Source organism: Enhydra lutris, unplaced genomic scaffold (genome assembly GCF_002288905.1).
Source record: "Enhydra lutris kenyoni isolate GAN:26980312 unplaced genomic scaffold, ASM228890v2 scaffoldscaffold16, whole genome shotgun sequence".
NCBI lineage: Eukaryota > Metazoa > Chordata > Mammalia > Carnivora > Mustelidae > Enhydra > Enhydra lutris.
In genome coordinates, this window is record NW_019154100.1 from 21,293,050 (window position 1) to 21,314,500 (window position 21,451).

The 21,451-nt window shown below is 35.6% G+C and overlaps 1 protein-coding gene across 1 annotated transcript in view; it reads left to right on the plus strand.

Annotated features, from left to right (window-relative positions):
- Positions 1 to 21,451, plus strand: part of LOC111147337 (integrin subunit beta 8) — an 80,761-nt gene that overhangs the window by 39,585 nt on the left and 19,725 nt on the right. The window contains exons 4-7 of the mRNA XM_022503329.1: positions 4,406 to 4,652; positions 6,131 to 6,296; positions 6,889 to 7,047; positions 17,381 to 17,476. Of these exons, the coding sequence (XP_022359037.1) occupies positions 4,406 to 4,652; positions 6,131 to 6,296; positions 6,889 to 7,047; positions 17,381 to 17,476 (668 nt within the window). The remainder of the gene's footprint in view (positions 1 to 4,405; positions 4,653 to 6,130; positions 6,297 to 6,888; positions 7,048 to 17,380; positions 17,477 to 21,451) is intronic.

Consider the following 21,451-nt stretch of genomic DNA (forward strand, 5'->3'; position numbering starts at 1 on the left):
TCCCAGGACCCTGGGATCATGACCTGAGCCGAAGGCAGAGACTTTAACCCACTGAGCCACCCAGGCGCCCCTATTTTATATATTTAAAATGAAATTTTAAAGTGATATTTTCTTTCACTTTTTACTTCTTAAACTATATATTTTTTTCTTATTTTTACCTACCAATCTTATGGAAAAATAACAGAAAGAAGGTATTGATCCTACTTGATATTCCATAAGAACATTGAAGTGAAATCTTTAGGAATATAGGAGAGAAAAAGGAATTCTCCAATTCTGCTTCAGAAGTAATACAATGTAAATGATAAGTATTAGTGTAATTTATACTTCACCAATTTAGGAAAATATTTCAAACTCAATTCATTTTAATACTGTAACAAAAGAATGCCCTTTAATTTAGTGTAGTTTAACTTAAAATGTAAAATTTTTCAGGTATTCTTCCTAAATTCAAATTTTTTTAAAAACCAGAAAAATACAGAAATCACACATTGTTTCCCCTCCACCCCTGGTACATATCAATCATTTTATCCTCATTTTATCCCAGAAATTCAGAAATGTGCTAGAGTCTGTGCTGTGATGTTTCAAACCCATCTCATTCTGGGGACTTCTCCTTCCCTGACCCAAGTATAATGAACAGAATTTGGTTGTTCTTTCTTCCTGATAGTTTTCCACATTTTCTTTCGGTTTTTCAGTTTCATCTTATGCAGAACATTTTTAGTTATCTTTTCTTAATGTCCAGTCATGGTTGTAGCCAAGTCTTCAGCGATGTTCACACCATTATTTGAGTGATTTTAAGCTCATTCTAACTACTTTCAATTCTTTGGGCTATTCAAACCAATACTGGCAAAAGCTCTAAGTAGGTCTCTGCTCTCCTCCAAGTCCTCTTTCTTATTCTATGTCACAGACCCACTTTTTGCCTTTGAAGTTGATCGATAGAAACAAGGATCTGAGCCTTTAAAAATCTCAAAAGGTATAAGAATGAAGCTTTCTTGGAGATAATATAAGTAGTGGCATAAATATTTGGGGGCTAGATGATATTCTTTCCTCTCAGAGAAACTATTTAAGTTTTTTCCTACTCTGAAGGAAAGAAGTAATAGATAATGAGCTTCTCACTAAGGTTAAAATATGAGGACCTTTTGAAATGATGTATCAAAATACGCTTCAAATGTAGTTTAGTTAAACACATTTATGAGTGGTTGGGCCTGAACTAAACCCAGAAACTTCAGAGATGAATGAAGTTTCTATGCTAATGAGGCTAATAGTGATAATTACTAACACATATATATTTACTGTGTACTAAATACTGAAGTATTTTAAATAGACGCTAAAAGAATCTGCTCTCAGAATAGTATTTATGACACTGCTGTCTACATTGATAATCTCACCGATATTAAGTCTTATTTTTACATGTGTTTCTTTCTCATCTAAAATATTCAAAATCTCTTAATGTCATCCACATTTTGAGCCCTGTATTGGTGACACCCCAGAATGAACCGAATGGAGATTTTATCTGGGGACACAGTATTCATGTTCCCATAAAAAGGTATTTCTACTGCCTCCAAGAAGGTTATATAAAATGAAACCATCAAGAGCCAGCTTGAAAGCATATGGGGAATATCTCAAGCTCATAGGCAAAACATGGGGTTTGGGGTCAGCTTATCTAGGGCTGCCTAAATAACTTTAAGCCATTGAGCTGATGGCTTAAAGTTAGAACTTTATGGGAACCTCAAATGCCATGCAGTTTATTATTTTTTAAAAGATTTATTCATTTTAGACGGGAGGAGAGACCATGGGAGAAGGGAGAGAATCTCAAGCAGACTCCCACTGAGTGTGGAGCTGGACTCAGGGTTATATCTCAGGACCCTGAGGTCACTATCTGAGCCGAAATCAAGAGTTGGTTGCTCAATTGACTTCACCACCTAGGTGCTTCAAATGCCTTGCAGTTTAGAAGTGGTAATTATCATTTTCTCCGGAAATGATTAAAGGGCCTATGTATACAAAGAGTCTCTTTCCCCCTTTATTAAAATTTTGTCTTACTGAGGCCTCAGCCCATGCTGAAGTCTTCAAGTGACCCAGGCACATATCTGAGACCAGCATTTATATGATTTAAAATCAAGCTACAGCAGCCTAAATCCTCCAACCCTGATCATTTGGTAGGCTTCCTTACAGCCATCTTTTTTGCTGAGGCCAGTGAGACTAGGATTTTCTTGCAAGGCTAAGAGTAACTGGTATGTGCTGAGGGCCCTTGTAGGGCTACCATTTGGTTAGATCTCTCTGAGTATTTTAGTCCTCTAAGTACTGCGCCTTTGCAGTTTCTGTTGGCTAAGATAACCACCAACTTTATAACAACCTGGACAATACACTATCTAGTGTATTTTTCAGTAACTCCATGAACACACACAGCCATTCTTCCTTAGACAGAGCCACCATAAACTGTAATGATCACCAAGATGAAAACACCATCTGGCCAGTGCCTTAGGTCTTCAGCCTTATACCCCCAGTCAACAGTTAAAAAACAACTACACAGTTTGTAGAAGAAGAAGGAGGAGAAGGAGGGGGGAAGGAGGTGGGGAAGGAGGAGGAAGAGAAGGAGAAGAAGCAGCTGATCCACACATTAAACCACATGAACCACATTCCCCAATTATGCTCCATTTCTATTTCTCATCAATCTGGCCCTTTCTAGATACTGACAGTCTCCTGGATTGAACTTTTCCACCCAAACTCAAGACACTTCCAAAGGGATAGGCCTTCTTACCAGACACTGGAAAAGCAGAGATGAATATATGCTCTTTGGAGGCAGCCCATCTCATAAAGGGAAGGAGTGAGAGAGTGGGCTGGGTGGCTTTCACATCTCCCAGTTTCTCCTCCCAAACTCTTGGGCCAAAAACTAAGAGTGTTGCAGTAAAGGGGTTTTCAGCACATACACGCAAATTAGGAATGAGTAATTTTCCCCATAATTATTATTACATACCAGAAAAAAACTTATTTTGAATACATTCTGTAACTGGTTTAAAAACATTTGATTTGTAAAACAATTTAAAAGAAAATATTGCTACTTTTTTAGCATATTAAGACTAAAAATAGGATTTGATAAATTAGGGAATTCTTCTGATAAGTAAATCAGACTATCAATTGTATATACAAATTGTGTTCATTAAAAAAATTGTTCTACTCAAATTACTCTCTACTGACAAATAATGACTTAAAAAGCATATACTTTATTGTTTAAAAAAGTAAAATTCACAAACTGCTCATATTTAAAGAGATGACTTTTTTTACCATGTACTTACAGGCTTCTAATTATGGAATTAATAAGTCATGGGAATAAAAGGCATAGCATAAGGAATGTAGTCACTGTAATAGCTATGTAATAGGACAGATGGTAGTTATACCATCTGTTATACACAGCATAACATATAAACTTGACAAACCACTAAGTTTTACACCTGAAACTAATGTAACATTGTGTGTCAGTTATACTCAAATAAAATCAATCAACAAATTAGAAGAAATTTTAAAAAATTAAATACAGAATTACCAACTCCACGGAGGGCCTTTATACAGTGATACCGGTCCCTGTATCAAATGATAATGGACAGAGAAATAAATAAAATGGTATGGTACACACTTGTTGGGAAGCTCTCACATTTCTCCTCATGGTGACCCTCTCTTCTTGTCTAGTTCCTTTGCTTCCGTGATCCCTCTTCAATATCCGTTTATCAAGCACCCACTATGTGTTCGACAGTTACTGTTCCCTACATTGCCCAGGTCCCCAGCGTGGCAGTGCTGGGTACAATTCTTTAGACCACTGTCTCTCATTCCTTCTCAGGACTAGCTGTTGGGAAGGATCTCATCATATAATTCATAATGAGGTACTACTTATTTTAGATAGGTTAACCTCATACTTAGTACCAGAGTTTTCACATCACATATGTAAATATGCCTTAACCCAAAAGGATGAATTTGCACCTTTATCCAATAAGAGGTAACTTTTCTTAAGATGCCTTTCTACTTTTCTTCAAACCAAAACAGCCACCTACACTTGAGATAGAACACTGCTTACTGTATTGTGCTGTGCTTTCCTAGATACTAAGGAAGTACGGGTTCATATGGTGATAAATACATTCTCTATCTATTACATTTACAATGAGTTGGTCCATTTGTTACTATCACTATCTGCACCACAGAATTGTGAGAAATAAATTGTAGAAGTTGGAAACTAATAAATTGATAGGGTTGATATGGTTTTCAAATTGCCTTAAAATTATTCTAGGATATTCCTAACTTCATTCATTATGCACAAATCAGTGCTAGTTGTTCTGTATATAAAATGTGACTTATTTATTGAGAGCTTATCCTGAGATGTTTAAAATGAATACTACATAATGTCTGTCTTTCTTTGAACCAGAAGCTGAAGCTAATTTTATGCTGAAAATTCATCCTCTGAAGAAATACCCTGTGGACCTTTATTATCTGGTTGATGTCTCGGCATCAATGCATAATAATATTGAAAAATTAAATTCCGTTGGAAATGACTTATCTAGAAAAATGGCATACTTTTCCCGTGACTTCCGCCTTGGATTTGGCTCCTATGTTGATAAAACAGTTTCACCATACATTAGCATCCACCCAGAAAGGATTCATAATCAATGCAGGTATCTAGGGTTTGATGTGGACTTCGTAATATCAAATAAATTTTTTTTCTTATAAACTCTTTGTTTTTATATAAAGGACTCACTAAATTTTATATTTTTGTTTTATTAAGTGGGAAATTAAAATATTTGTAGAGGAGGTATGTTCCTATCTGAAACCTTACAACATCATGTGTAGCTTGGACTTTTTATTTTGTTTTTTCAAATATCACTCAGTTTTATCACAAAAAACCCACAAGTAATATTAGTGATTTTGGATAAACTCCCAATATCCAGGCCACCATGCATATAAATACCTGTTTGAGAATTCTGTATGTGTCCTTTTTGATAGCTCCAAATTTGTTAAATTAAGGTTTGTCAAATATGAAGTACTTACCTTGCCAGTAATGCAACTACCTTTCCATTATTGTATCGTGACTATGTTTGTAATTATGTTGCCTGAGAGGTGACTTCAAAGAAAGTTCACTAGGACATGGAGGGTAGTTGGAAAGAGAGGAATTTGTCTGTTTTCTGGAAAGAGCCCTTTTTCTTAGCATTTTGAAAGTCTCATTCTAAAGAGCACATGCTGCACTATGAAACAAGGACGGACTTTAAAAATACAAGTTTGTCAGACAGTATCTTATTTAGCCTGTTGAATTCTCAGAGAGAAATGTGTTCAGTTCTTCCTTAATATAACATATCATTTTAACATCTTCTTTCCTACTTTCATAAATTCCCCAGGTCACTTTAGAGTACACACGCTCATATACCAGAATAGCTCTGCTAACTGTTGGAATGAATGCATCTCCTCATGGAGTTTCATGTTCCTTCTCCCTAAATGTGCATGTGCCTGAGGAATGATTCTCACCTCTTGGGACATCATGGGATTCTCAAAACAATTTTAGGAAACTGTTCATCAATAATGTCACACCACACAATGTTTTAAAAATTAGCACAATATTTTAAAATATCAAACAATAGTATAATATTTCCACTAAATTCCTAAAAACAGTTCCCCAAAAATGTTTTTCTGCTGCACCATGGTCAAATATGAGAGGAAATAACTGCAAATTCTTAAAAATTAACCATGTATATTAGCATAATAAAAGCTCTTTAGGTGTCCTATATTAAACGTGCTTAATCTTCTTTAGTTTTTGGACACCAAACCATTATATTCCTATTTCCTACTTGCAAAGAAATATCCAATATTGAACTTTTTCCTGATTTTATTAAGTATAGGTTTTCTCTAATAAAATTACCTTGGCAAAAAATATATATATTTACATAAGCATAAATACTTAATATATATACTATTTATAAAATATATAAATATATCTTTATATTTTATATATTTATATTTTATATGCTTATATGTTTCTCTCTCTATATATATATATATTCCTTTCTTACAGCAAACCACATAATTTTACTGTGAACAGTATTTTGAATCTTTGAATGAAGCATAGCAAAATAGAATTTGCCTTTCTTCTTTTCCCACATAGTGACTACAATTTAGACTGTATGCCTCCTCATGGATACATCCATGTGCTATCTTTGACGGAGAACATTACTGAGTTTGAAAAAGCGGTTCACAGACAAAAGATCTCTGGAAATATAGATACACCCGAAGGAGGTTTTGATGCCATGCTTCAGGCAGCTGTCTGTGAGGTAAAAAGCTTCACATTACCGAGTTTTTGCTCAGATGCAAAATTCTCCAGAATTTAAGATTTTATTTTCTCTTTGACCTATCGAGTGAAAACATAATACAGAAGAATACAGTCTTCTAATGCTTATTCCTCACCAATGTTATTCATTTTGGTATGTGTTCAGGACAGAGGGGATGAAATGAAAGAGGGTTATAAATAGAAAAATATAGAAGGGAAAGAATAACTTATGTGCTTGGAAAATCCTTTCCAAAAGAACTATTGTTTTCACTCACCACTTTCCAAGGAAGAGCCTGAAAATAGCCGTTTTCCTACTCACATTGTGTTGGGCGCTCTGCAGTTCATAAACCTGGCTTGTTCTTCCTCTGAGGGAACCCCAGAAATCTCCAGCTGGGAGTTGGTGCAGTCAAATGGCTGTGGTAAAATAGAGAATATGCAAATAAAGTCAGTGCTAGTTAGGAAACAGCATTGTATTTATGCACTTCATTCCAGCCTGACTTAATGTTTGTTAAACTCTAACTTAGTGTTTCTTGAGATAAAGACCACAATAGAGATCTATGTGATTGTACAAGATCTAATTACATGTTTATTTTAAGAGTCATATTGGATGGCGAAAAGAAGCTAAAAGATTGCTGCTGGTGATGACAGATCAGACATCTCATCTTGCTCTTGATAGCAAATTGGCAGGCATAGTGGTGCCAAATGACGGAAACTGCCATCTGAAAAACAACATCTACGTCAGATCAACAAGCATGGTAATGTAGCGAAAGCTTCTTAGTAGTTATGACTCTTCTGGCTCAAGTATAAGTTTAAATTGGCAATTCAGCTGTTTTTGTACAAAGAATTACCTAAACAAGCATGATACAGAGTCAGGATAAACCATGAGAGAGAAGTTATGGAATAATGCCATCTATAAATGCTGATTGATAGAATATAAGGCTAAAACACTCTAACAACATCTAGTAGCTAATTCTCTGATATGCTAAAACGCACTGTATAATATGTGAAAATAAAAGTGATAAAATATAATAGGTAGAACTAAATAGAGACTAAGGAGAAAAAAAAAAAAAGTAAAAACAAGGCCGACTTCCAATATTCTGGACCTCATTACTTCCCTCTGAAGCTTATCTATATTTAGGGTCTCTTTTTTAAAAATTAGTGGATATCTGGATTGATTCCTGAGGGTTAGCTTCAGCTCTGAATCATACACTTAATACAATCACCTGGAACCACATCTTTCCCAGCATTAGTTATTGTTCTACATGTGGAAAGTCAACTGTATGATGCATGATTTATTTCTGATGGAAACTATTCATACTGAATGGTAGGACAAAATCTTCCAAACTTTCTCAGATTTTGGTACCCTAGTATATTGGTAATTTTCTTCTGTTAAAACAAAAGCTTTAAACTTTCTCTGATCTTGGTACCTAAGTGTCTAAATAATTTTTTTCCCCTGGTTTTCATAGGCAAAAAAAAAAAAAAAAAAAAAAAAATCTGACAGTTCTGTTATTAGGTAGGTCCAAATAACTTAACTATTAAGAATATATTAAAATATGTATATACATGAATCATCAAAAACTAATATACATGATTCATCCAAAAATAGTGTGTGTGTGTGTGTGTGTGTGTGTGTGTGTGTGTGTGTGTGTGTATCATTCTTAGTAATGAACTTACTAGAAGGAACTTCCCAAGTCTTAGAATCAGACTGGACATCATTTCCTGTTCCACATTGATTTTTATTTCCTGTTCATTTCTTGTTCCACCTTGATTTTCATGTTGCCTAGTTTTGCAAAGATATGATGTCATTTACAGGAACCGAGACAAATGTAATCTTAAAACTGCAAACTACCTCCAGCTAGTAGTTCATGGCTACCTGTCAGATGATGAACTATCACTTTAAAAATTAATGATACTTCAGGGCACTCTGGTGGGTATACTGTAGTACTCCAAGCCACCTCATGCACAGTTTGGAAATTGCAATATTAGAAGCATATAAATTACGCTGAAATTTGTGTGGTTCCCATGAGTCAAGTTTAAATAGTTTAAATTTACTTAACCTGGGACATCTTACCAGACTTACTGCAAATCTACAGGAGCAAGCATATTACTGCATTGAACAAATTCAACCCTTGGTAACAGCCTCAAAATTTAAGGACTTTAAAAGGTAACTAGAGATTGAATTTTAAATTTTGGGATTTGGAATTATTCCAACAGTCTTTCTCTTTGCTAATTCTATTCTACTCAGCCACATTTGGTAGACCTACCCACTTTCATTTAGTCATTTCTTATCTTTCCTTCCTTTTATTTAACCTTTTTAAATCTGAGGTAGAGTTCTAATTATTTACCAGGGAATGGAGGAGGAGGGAAGAGGAACAACTCTATTGTGAGACCAGGAGAAGCTTTTTCTTTTTTTAAAGAAAAAATAATAATCACATTTTCTCAAGTTGCAGTGCACTATCCTTTTGAATTTTTGCCAAGTCACTGAAGTCATGTCTTTATAACTGTATTTTAGAAGGTACTGTTGTACATCTAGGAAAGATTTCCTTAAGGCAAAGAAATGCTCTCATAATTTTAGACATATGCCATGCCATATAACCTTATGGAAATAAATTATAATTCTGGTAGAATTTTACACAGTGTTTGGGCTCTTATGACATCAGGAATTTGGACAATCTTTCATGAAATTCATTTGCCTTCTTGAACATTGTTCCACCCACTTGAAAGAATGAACCTTCCACATGTCACTGATGTTTACTGAGTAAACCAAGGAGCAGTGTGTTTGTTTACATCTTAGAAGAATATTTTTATCTCATTTTATCCCAGGACTTTGTTTTAAGGGATCCTCTTCCTAAGAATTCTCATTCCCTTCATTTCCAGGGACACTGTCCTAAAACAAAAGAAGCTGAAGTATTTTGATTGATCCTTTGACTATGCATTTATATCTGCAAGATGTGCTACTGCTCTGAAACTTCCTATATCCAAAGCTACCCTGAACCTGACTCTAAGCACATTTACCTGCTTATTTTAAAATGTCTTCCTTCTCTCCTATTTGGCCATTATAGAGGAATTTAAGAAGGTATAAGTTAGACAAGCAATCAAACACTTCACTTCCTGGCTTCATTTCCAGCAGCCAACACCAGTAATGTTGAATGGTATCTGACTGAGCTTTTTGGTCTAAGATACTGGTGGTTTTGTTTATAAAAGGAAATAACTGATAAAAGACCTTTTATATGAATAAATTACATGGGCCAGAGTTCTACTATTTGTACACATAGTTATTTCATGAGGGTCAATGTGAACTCCAGAATAATAACAACTACCACGTTTTGGGTATTTATTAACTGAAACCACTATAGCAAATACTGCATACACGATCAAATTTATCTTCATAGCAACTCTGTAGGGTCGTCATAATTATCCTTTAAAAAAACAACAACAAAAACAACAGAAAAACTGAGCATAGATGTAGTTAATTAAGTTTACTAAGGCCAGAGAGTTAAAAAGTTAATAAGTAGCAGAGCTGGTTCAAATCTTACATTAAAATCTTTGCCACAATGTCTCAAGGGAAAAATATAAAAGAGAGAGTGCTGAAGTCCTTGGCATAATTTCTGCTCTAATTTCCTGGCTGCAGTCTTACTTATAGAAAACATAAAGCACATAATTTGGTTCACATGAACAAATGAGATATAATTTAAGATAGTTTCTATTTACACATTATTATATATTAGTATATGGTAATTATTATATATTAGTATATGGTATTATATATTAGTATATGGTTATACTACTGATTAAATTAATTTTCCGTTGCTTTTTCTCCAAGTTCCAGAATAAAAATTTGAGTAGTAATATGGCTTTATAATTTATCCAGGAATAATGGCAGTTAAAATATGACATTCTTTCTAAAACAGTCGATATTTGTATAAAAAATTATTAATAGTGTAAAAGAAGACTATTAATACTGAGGGTCTGGAATTTCAACCTGTCTCCCCACCCAGCTCCTCCAGGGTGATTCTCACTCAGAGCCTTCCTTACAACATTCACCCCATCCCTGGCGGAGGCCAAGAATAATACAAAGGTCTCTAGTAACAGCGAAAGGGAGCCAAGGAGCAAATATTTGGAAGAAGCACACCGGTCACGTAATGAACACTTACTAATGGATTTTCAAAAGTTGCTGTGACTCTCTGTTCTAGATAGAGACATGCAAATAGGCAAAATCCTACCATACTCCTAAACATATTTAGTAGCTTAGTTTTGGTGTTTCTTTTTGGACTCAGCCTTTTTTTGTGTGCCTCATCATATTATGGCCAGGGATTCTTCACCCCTCCTATCATATAGCTCCTCAGAATTCCCCTACTGCTGGCCTCATAGTTCACTCCCTCCCCTGAGCCTCATTTGGATATACTAGCTGCCGAATTGGTCACTACCTTAGAGGATGGAAGCTGAATTGCAGAAGGTGTATTAGGCATTACTAAAGAGTTTTGCTTCCTAATGGGTAAAAACAGTCAATATTCTGCTTGTGACTTCTGATATAACTATGTTTAACATGTTATTCACTTAGAGTAAGCCATTCAGGAAGACTTCTTTTTTTTTTAAGTTATTCGTTTTGTTTTGTTTTTGAGAGAGAGTACAAGCCAGTGAGCACAGCAGGCCATGTGAGCAGTGGAAGGGGCATAGGAAGAGGGAGAGAGAGAATTTTAAGCAGACTCCATGCTCAGGGCCAAGCTGAAGGCAGAGTTTGATCTCACAACCCTGAGATTATGACCTGAGCCAAAATCAAGAGTCGAACATTCAACCGACTGAGCCATGCAGGCTCCCTTAAGAAGCCTTCTTTTTTACCATGTATCTCAATACTTGGAATTGTATTCAGTTTTTCCAGAACTGCTGATGAAAAAAGGGAGCCCCAAAAGATACTTAGCTAATTTAATCCATAACACTGTTAACAGAAGTTAAAGTTATTATATTTATTTGTGTTCCTTTTAAGGGTTATTTCTGACATTTTCAAATGTTTGGGAGATTCATTTATAATTAATGCTGCTATCAGGCAGCATTCCATGTAAGGAGACCATTACATTCCACGTAAGGAGTCTTTGGTAAAAAGACCTGTTAATCATTTTTGCTGCTCTATAACTAAGAAATAACTTAGAAATAACTTCAGAAAATGTTAAATGTCTCTCTTTTTCTGCTCCTCACCTTCTTTGTGTTACACACATATTAATAAAAATGTTAATTCATGGAGCACTTATTTTGCGCTAGCACAGTGTGAATATATTGTTTATTTTAGCTCATTTAGTCTTCACCACAACCCATGTTATAAATAAGGAAGCTGAAACTTAGAGACCTCAGATTCATTTACACAAGGTCACTGAGATACTACAAATATCATTCAAGCCACACCTAAGCTGTCTAATACAAGAATCCACTGCTGGACTTTCATCTGATGCTGTGCTGGCTGCTTCCGTTTATTACTACTGACCCTGAACTAAATGGTCTGCTGGACCCTCCACACACCTTGGCTCATTATGTCTCCCTATCAACTTGATAGAGTCGGCATCATCACACCCATCCAGGATGGCTGAAGTGGAGAGGGAGGGTAAACATCTTCCCAGGATAGTTGACTCTCAGAGCTCCAGCTTGCCCACTACACCACAGTTTTCATACTGACAGTTTTCACACAGTTTTCACACTGGCTGCTTTTCAGAAAACCAGTGAATGCGAGTGATGGACACTGAAAGAAAGCTAAGTTGAGAGTCATTTAAAAAAAGTAGTTTTAAGTTTATTCAACTCTGAAGTCCTCCCCAAATAATTATTATTCTAAATGTTTTGAACACTTAAAAATGTACTTCTTAAATCCAAGTTTACACAGTAGTCCTAATTTTACATGACACTGAATCCTATATCTAATGAAAAACCAATCTAGAATAACCCCCCAAGTCTATTACCTTTTGTCACAGACTGAGGTTTAACAGCACAATAGCTATTGAAAGTCAAATGGAGAGACCCCTTAAATCAAAACCATCCTTTTAAGGGAATTAGTATTTATTTAGTTTCATGGAAATCACTGATACATAGTTATGAGAATAATAACAGTAATTCTAATATGGCTCACCTAAAGCATGTAATAATACTTTTCACCTTATTTCTTACTTTTTTTCTCCACTTAACACTACATAAAACCATAACTTCTAAAATTAATTAAAGAGATAAGACCAGTTTAGAGAAAAATCTTTCACTAAGCACTTTTGAGTTTTATTAACATGCACAATCAGGAAAGTAAAGGAAATGTCACCTAGGCAGAATGCACCTAGAAAGTTTTAAATCATGTTTTAAGTCCAGATGCAGTTGAGTTTTTAAAAATATTGTTACAACTTTAAAAACTAATAAAATGCCTGATTTCAGCTTATTGCTCTCTCAACTGTTTTAAATTGTAAATGCCATAAAAACAGTAATGACTTCAATAATAACTTCAGAATAGACCTAATTTGAAGGTTTCTCATGCTCAAAGAAAAATAGCCAGGGAATGATCTCTGCAAACAATATTTAGTTTATTTTTTGTTTTAAGTTGAAAGCAAAGGTTTCAGAAACACCGGGGCTAGGCTTAGAGTAGCCTGGCACTGCTTTTATACTACTCTGGAAATGAACTCTGAAAAAAATAATGGTTTGCAAAAGTGACACAATAAAAACCAAACATGATGAAAATACTTATATAGAATGTTCCCATTAAATGACATGTTTCAGTTCAATCCTATTTAAGCAGAAAACTTTTTATAATCACTTTCATTGAAAAATTTACGAAAATTATTAGTCAATCCCCACCCTTCAGCAATTGGGATATCATGAGCACAATGATACTGCATTTGGCAGAAGCTACAGATTCAGGCACTTGAGGGGCCACATACAAAGGCATAACAAATGAAGCAAGTCAAACCAAGCATATCCCAGCAGAGCTCAATACCTAGCCTTTAGTAATGGCCTCCAAATGTCTTTCATTAAGCAGTATTTCCTTGAAAACTGCATTTTGTTAAGTCCTGCAGTATTTGCCCATTACACTATATAACATCACCCAACATCACAGTGAGGTATAGATAAGTGCTACTACCTCCATTTTATGAATGAGAAAATGGGGGTGCTAAAGGGATCAGGAATTAGTCTGTAGTCACAGAGCCCTACATAGTGGTGCTTATGGGAAATGCCAAGCAGTGTGACATCAGGAATGAGCCCCCACTCACCGTTACTCGGGATCCAATAACTACAGAATGATAAGTAAAAGCCTTTTTATATATTAACTCATTTAATCCCCACCATAACAATAAAGGTAGGTACTAGTACTTATACCTGTATAATAGGTATAAATTACCAGCTGTATAATAGGTATAAATTACCAGCTATGGAACACTGGATAATTGTTGTTATCCAATTCAACAGGAAGGTCACAGGATCACAGGAAGGTCACAACAACTATCCAGTGTTCCATAGCTGGTAATTGCAGAACCAGGCATGAAAGCCCAGGTGGTCACAGAGACCCTGCTCTTGGTATGGTTCGTAATTGGAATGATTTTGCCCCCCAGAGGACATGTTAATCTCCAGAGACATTTTAGTTGTTCCAACAAGTGTGGAAGGTAGGAGATACTGACATCTGCAGGTAGAGGCCAGGGATGTTGCTAAATACCCTACAGTGCACCAGACAAGAACAGCGCGCCCACAATACAGAACACTCGGCCCAGGATGTCATTGGTGCCACTGATGAGAAACCCTTGTCTATGTGAGTACTATTGTGCAACTATGCAAATAGAAAATACACTATTGCAATAAGATGCGGGCTGACAACACAGAATTTAAAGTCTTCTCTTTAAATAAATCTCTGCTAGCAGACTGCTTTCATGTTATCTTTCTTCTAAAAAGTGAACTATAAAAAAATTATCCAGATAATTGAGTACTTTATTTAACAAGGCATTGGTTTTTTCATCATACTATGATATTTAATACTACAAAGTCTCTTATTAGCTTATAAAAAATTTTACTATGAGGTTCAGCTTTATGAAGAGAATCTTCAACACTTCTTGTTTTGGTCACTATTTCTGCACCTTATTAAAATTCTCCCATACACCTTCACACAATTATCTTTTTAACTGGAATTGCTCCCAGTGAATCTTTCTTACCTCCTCTTCCCTTCTGACATTTAGAAGTTATTTCCCACAAGTCACCGCGAAGGTGTTGGTGAAGAAGAAAAATGTAAGAGGAACCCTTTTGCCCTAAAATACTTAGCAGCTGTCTTGGCACGTTGCTTTCCCTTCTCCCTTCTTGCCCCTGAAATGCTTGTTATCTCTGTTAATTATTTTCAGAGTTTAGAGAAACAATATGTAATAGGTTAGACAGAGGGGGAGTTAGAAATGAGAAGCAGTGACATCACTAGACAAGGACAGCTGGCTGAGAGGGAGTGTTCTGCTAGTGAAATACAAGACATAAAAGATAAAATATTTAAAAGATAACATGCTTCATGGAGGAAAGGGGAAGGGGCTTCAAAAATGGCCATTAATCCACAGCTCTCCTGTCAACAGTGGTTTATTAAAACATCTGTTAAACATTTGTAATTTTAACAAATCTGCCTCGAAGTAGCTGGAATTTTCTCTTAAAACAGATTTCTTCCTAGGGTTTAAAAAAGCGTATTCTTTTAAATTTAAAAATCCAATTGACCTTCTTAATGAGCTTCTGACCAAACTAGAACTTTTTAGATTTAAATTTTGTGTACTTTCGTCAATGTGACTTCCTGTTTTTGAAAAGGGGAAAGAGATTAAGAAGGCTCCAGAAGCTGCTTACGTTTTGGACTGTTCTTTATATATTGATTTTATGTGAGTTAAGTATAAACTAGTTAAAAAACATATGGATTAAATTTTCCTTAAAATACAAATGGTTTTTAAAATTAAGGGGGATTGCTTGGCAAACTGATTTTTTTTTTTTTTTTTGGTCAAAACAAAATATTTCAAAAGTAGTTGTTGCCATTAAAAGAAATATTTCCAATACAGCTAGATTTACCCTTCCTTGACTTGTTCTCTTTAATTTACTAGCATTATGGAAACTGTCATAAATCTATTTTAAGAGTATACATAGTATTAGGAGCAAGGCACAAGAATTCATCTGGCAGAATTTATATTTTGGGAACTGATTTTCTATTACTTTAAAATTATATTCTTGAAGAATTGCTTTGGGCAGAATTTTTCTTATGCAAATCCATGTGGTAATAGTTCTTTAACCTCTTTGTAAATTAGTTTCATATCACATTTAAATTAAGTTCATGAAAATTTGATTTGTTTCTACCAGAACAATAAATAAAGAAATAAAATGTATTGTTATGGTTATTATCTTAGTCCATTCAGGCTGCTGTAACAAAAAGTCCATAAACTGTGTGACTTATAAACAATAAAAATCTATTCCTCACAGTTCTAGAGGTTGTGAAGTCTAAGATGGAGGCACTGGCAGATTCGGGATCTGGTGAGAGCCTCCTTTCTAGTTCATACATGATACCTTCAAGCTGTAATATTTCCACCACCTCACACAGTAGAAGGGGCAAAGTGGCTTTCTCCATTGGCCCTCTTTTATAAGGGCACTAATCCCATTCATGAGGACTCCACCTTCATGATCTAATCATCTCCCAAGGCCCACTTCCTAACACCATCACCTTGGAGTTTAGGAATTCAACTTGTGAATTTGGAGAGGAGGGCACAGATAATCAGATCCCAGCAGTTACTCATGTTAGTGATAGTATTTTTAAACACAAGGCTATATCTTATATCTATGTATGTAAGTTTAATATTTGGGTCTCAGAGCTTAGGCTATAAGAGAAACTCCAGTTAAATTAGCTCTTTTACTAAGTTCACATAGTTTGCCCAAATACAGAAATGTTAACCAAGATGGTTTAGCAAAATTTCTCCTTAAAGAAAACACAATTAACATTGACAGGTGAAAGAAATAAAAACTACAGTTACTTGAGCTTGAGTCACATGATACTAATTAGTCACATGATCCTTATTTGCAACTTAGCTAATGTAACTAAGCACCAGTGAACAGGTGAGGACCACCAAAGGTGAAGTTTGACATCATCCCTCTGAGAAGTGTCTAATTATGAAGTTGTTATTTGATATCATCACTTTAATTTCTGGAAGAGCATTTTTAGAAAGAAAAAATATCAAGTACCATGTCTAACTATTTAAATTTAGATACCATTCCATAGTTGGCAGATTTCTCATATTTACTAAATTATATACCCTTTCTCCTACTCTTCCCCTTTCTCACTAACACAAAGAATGTCACAGTTGGCTGTGTGTAAATTTTATTTACCAAAGTAAAACAGATTTATAATATATCATATGACCAAAAGGTTAAGTATGTTGGTAAGTTGAGATACGGTATAAACCTTGTATAAGCTGTTGGAAATAAAAATCATGGTAATTGCTATTAGTTTTGGGCACCTACCATATGTAAGAAGCTGCACTAAATACATGACATACATTCAGTCTCTTTTTAATCTTGCTTGCAATCATGGAAGGCAAAAACCACGGAGATGTTACAGAGGATGGACCTGAGATAGAATTTTTATCATAAAGTGACAACCTCGGATTTGAATACAGGGTTTTCTGCTTTTAAACAAAGTTCATACTGTATCATGTTATATACTGAATAGCTATGTATTTATGTTTATACATGCATATATTTTCATTTCAGCACTTGTTACTAAATTTCAGAATATGACTGTCACTAATGTGTCTCTATTTCTGAATAGTACATTATCTTTCACTCTTACCACTGTGAGGCCAAATTTAATCTAAAGAGGTACTTCGCACAACATTGAGTCAGCCCTCTTCAGTTTTCTGAGTTATAGGATTTTATGGGATTTTGTCTAGAAAATATCCTTAATATATTGATGTTGATTTTTTTTTTAAACTTAAATGACTCCAATAAAACCATAATCCTTCCAAACACAATACATTTTTATGTCAGTCATATGGTTTTCCTCATAATGATATTTGGGTATGCGTGGGATTGAGCTACAATATTTCACTCCCTTCTTTTTTTTTTCATTATCCTTTGCAGGAACATCCCTCACTAGGCCAACTTTCTGAAAAGTTAATAGACAACAACATTAATGTCATCTTTGCAGTTCAAGGAAAACAGTTTCATTGGTATAAGGTATGTTAATTCCCAAAAAAATAAAACTTAAACTGCTTGCATCGATAGTTGAAATTAGAATGCTTCTTAGACCCCAGGTGAGGATTCTAGAGTTACTGTACTTTGTACAATCTGATTTAATAATGTATTAACTAATATATACCACACAGTGTCTTAAATTAGCATTTACATATACATTCTATCTATGTTAACACCTAGAACCAAGTGTGGGGACTGATAGTGTGGTACTGACTATGACAATAATGGAGAAGATTTTTATCAGGTAAAAAAATAGTTCACATTCCAACTACACTTTTCATGTCTGGATTCCTGATTCTGTTCTGGTCCATGGGCATATTCTTATAATAGATTGGGTTGGGGAACATCAGCTTAGTTTCGATAGTAACAACATACCTAGATTTGGTCTAGGTCATCCAATAAAGGAACAAGAGAAGCCAGTGAAGTGGCTGATCCTGTCAGAGCTTTCCTATGCAAGAATAATACTGGTTTTGTCGACAATCCTTCAGGCCAGATGAGATCCACAAACAGAACAGATGTTCGGCAGTCATGTCACTGTGGCAGCACTGTAGAATCCACCTCCAACAAAAAACTGCTTCTGGGACCGTGCTGTCAGGTTCTTTTCACAGTCTTCTAGGTCCCTTTTTCCAGGAAACTCTCTCTCTCTCTCTCTCTCTTTTTTTTTTTTTTTAATTTTCATGACGTTGTGATACCCTTTTATTGCACATGTCTGTTCACAGGATCTCCATCTCCTTTGTTGTCTCTGCTTCTTCTTTCCACTCCCACTGTCCTTTATTTATTTCTTTTAATACTTCGGAGAAACTACATTTTCTTTCATCTTCAGCAAATGCTTGAATCTATCTCCATTAGCTACAAAGCTGTTATTCCCTCCACCAATTTCCCTAATACCTGACCAATGTCTAGCTCATCTGAAAGCACTATTTAATCATTCCACTTCTTCCCTTACAAATCTTCAGTGAAACTTTAATCAATTCCCAGATTGGTATACCATGGAACCCCTTTTTAATGTAATAACCATTAATAGTCACAGAAGTAGGGCTCTAGCCCAAATTAAATGCCCAAACTACTTTGTGAACAAAGTAACAGATTCCATTTATTGAATACTAACTATTGTCAGGCACTGAGTTTACTAACATTAACTCATGTAATACTCATAACAATGAGGGAAGTATTACCAATTTAAAGCCCATTTTAAAGATAAGGAAACACATTCAGAGAGGTTATGTACTTGACCATACTTTCCTAACAGCTTAAGTCCCATGCTCGTTGCCTCTCAGCTTAATGGTTGAATTTCAGGAATGCAAACTGGTGCAGCTATTCTGGAAAACAGTGTGGCAGTGCCTCAAAAAGTTAAAAATAGAACTACTCTGGGATCCAACAATTTGCACTAGGTATTTACCCAAAGGATACAAAAATACAGATTCAAAGGGGCACCTCCATGCTTATAGCAGCATTATCAACAATAGCCAAGCTATGGAAAGAGCCCAAATGTCCACTGACTGATAAATGGATAAAGAAGATGTGGTAAATATATATGATGGGATATTACTCAGCCATCAAAAAGAACGAAGTTTTGACATTTGTAATGCCACGGGCAAGCTAGAATGTATAATGCTAAGTGAGATAAGTCAGTCAGAGAAAGACAAATACCTAGATGATTTCATTCATATGTGGAATTTAAGAAATAAAAAACTGATGATGATGAACATATGGGAGGGGGGAAAAGAAAAAGAGAGAGAGGGAAACAAACCATAAGAGACTTTTAAAGATAGAGAACAAAGAGAGGGTTGATGGAGGGAGGAGGGTTATGAGTATTAGAAGGGCACTGGATATGATGAGCAGTGGTGTTATACGGAAGTGATGAATCACTGAATTTTTCTCCTGAATTCTATATTGCACTGTATGATAATTAACTGGAATTTAAAAAAAAATTTGAAAAGAAAAAAATAATGGGACTGTAACTTAAAAAAAAAAACAACTTTAGCATAGAGTGAAAAAAATAGTTGAATTTCATATTATTGTGTGGCTTTTTACTACTTTAGCCTCATCCTTCTCTGCTATGTATTATTTCTTGTTGTTGTTGTTGTTGTTGTTGTTATTGGCTTAGCAGTTTCTCCCTAGTCCTTTAAAAAGATTTTCATTGATAGATAAAACCATAAGCCAGGTTTATTATTAATTGAATTATGTAAAACTATGAATCAACAGGCTCAGAAGGCCTGACAAGTTCTGCCAAAAGTCCTATGTATGTCTTTACAGTCACCTACTTTGGCTGCCCAGAGATATTTTTATCAACCACCTTCATCTGGGTTGTTACAGCCTTCTAACCTGTCTCCTAAATTCATCCTCTACCTGGATGCAGAATGATCTATTAAATCACAATTTGTGACCAAAGTTCTCCCTAGAGCAAACTATCCCAGTGATTCTCTCTGATTTAAAGGATCAAGTCTTTATGGTGGCATATGAGACCATCTGGTCCCTACTTGCCTCTCATACCCCCCCTTATTCTCTGCCTTACACTTCTCCCTCTAGCTTGCTTTTAAGTCTCCCGTGCACACACACTTACCAGGCTCCCTCTTTCTTTGTGTCTTTGTTCTTGCTACTTCTTCCTCTTGCCTGGAAGTCTCTTTCCCTTATTACTTGGCTCACTCTTAGTCATCCTTTAAGATACAGCTCATGAGTCATCTCCTCCAGGAAACAATCCTGGCAGACTTCCCCAGCCCTCAAATGCTTGCTGGGGATCCCTCTCATCAGGGTCTGTGCATTATCTCTGCTACTTCATGTGTATATTGTTTTTTGAAATTGATATACTTGTGAGGTCCTTAAGGATGGGAACTCCAAAGTGGTACATAATAGGTATTCAATAAAGGTTAGATAAATGCCTTTTAAAAATCTGTGAGTGCTACATTTTACCTGTTACCTAAGATACCAAATTGTTAATGTCCAAGTAGTGGCTGGCATACAGCAGGAGCTTAATGATACTTGTGTATGGTAAAATGAGTGTACAAATGGATTTTAAGACTTTCCATAATCTGATTCCTTAAAAATAGTCAGCCTTCAGGTCAGGATCCCAGGGTCCTGGGATCCAGTCCCATATCAGGCTCCCTGCTTGGTGGGGAGACTGCTTCTCCCTCTCCCATTTCTCCTGCTTGTGTTTCCTCTCTCGCTGTGTCTCTCTCTTTCTGTCAAATAAATAAAATCTTTTTTTAAAGGATTTTCTTTATTTATTTGACAGACAGAGATCACAGGTAGGCAGAGAGGCAGGCAGAGAGAGAGGAAGGAAAGCAGGCTCCCTGCCGAGCAGAGAGGCTGATGTGGGGCTCAATCCCAGGAGCCTGGGATCACAACCTGAGCTGAAGGCAGAGGCTTTAACCCACTGAGCCACCCAGGTGCCCCAATAAATAAAATCTTTAAAAAAAAAAAAATTCAGCCTTCACTCCAGTCAGATTGGTTTCTTCTCTTTTCTTACTTCATCTGGAACTCAGGTAAACCTTTAAGCCTTTGCTAATTCTCATTTTCTCACTAGGAATACCTAGAGTTTTCTCCATAATTGTTCAGTGACATCCACCAAAAATACCCACTCCAAGAAGCTTCCACTAGTGACAATGATTTTTTTCTCCATTCTGGGCCAACTTGTCCTAAAGGTCACTCCATGGAACAGTAGTTCTTCATATTTACATATGCTACATGAGAAAAGGGTTTTATAATTTGAAAATGTTGGAAATGCTGCAGCAAATACTGCTAAATCATTTCCAAGACTTCTCTGAACCTTTACTTTGCAAGTGTGCATTTTGAGTATCTATGTGGAAGAAACCATATGCAGAACTTTCGAAAATTTTTGCCCTCACACTTTTGATAACGATATTCCATGGAACATGGGAGATTACTTTGGGAAATCCTGGTCTGTACTTTGATTGGGTTTTTAGGTCAACATGTAATTTGTGGACACATACATGCTCA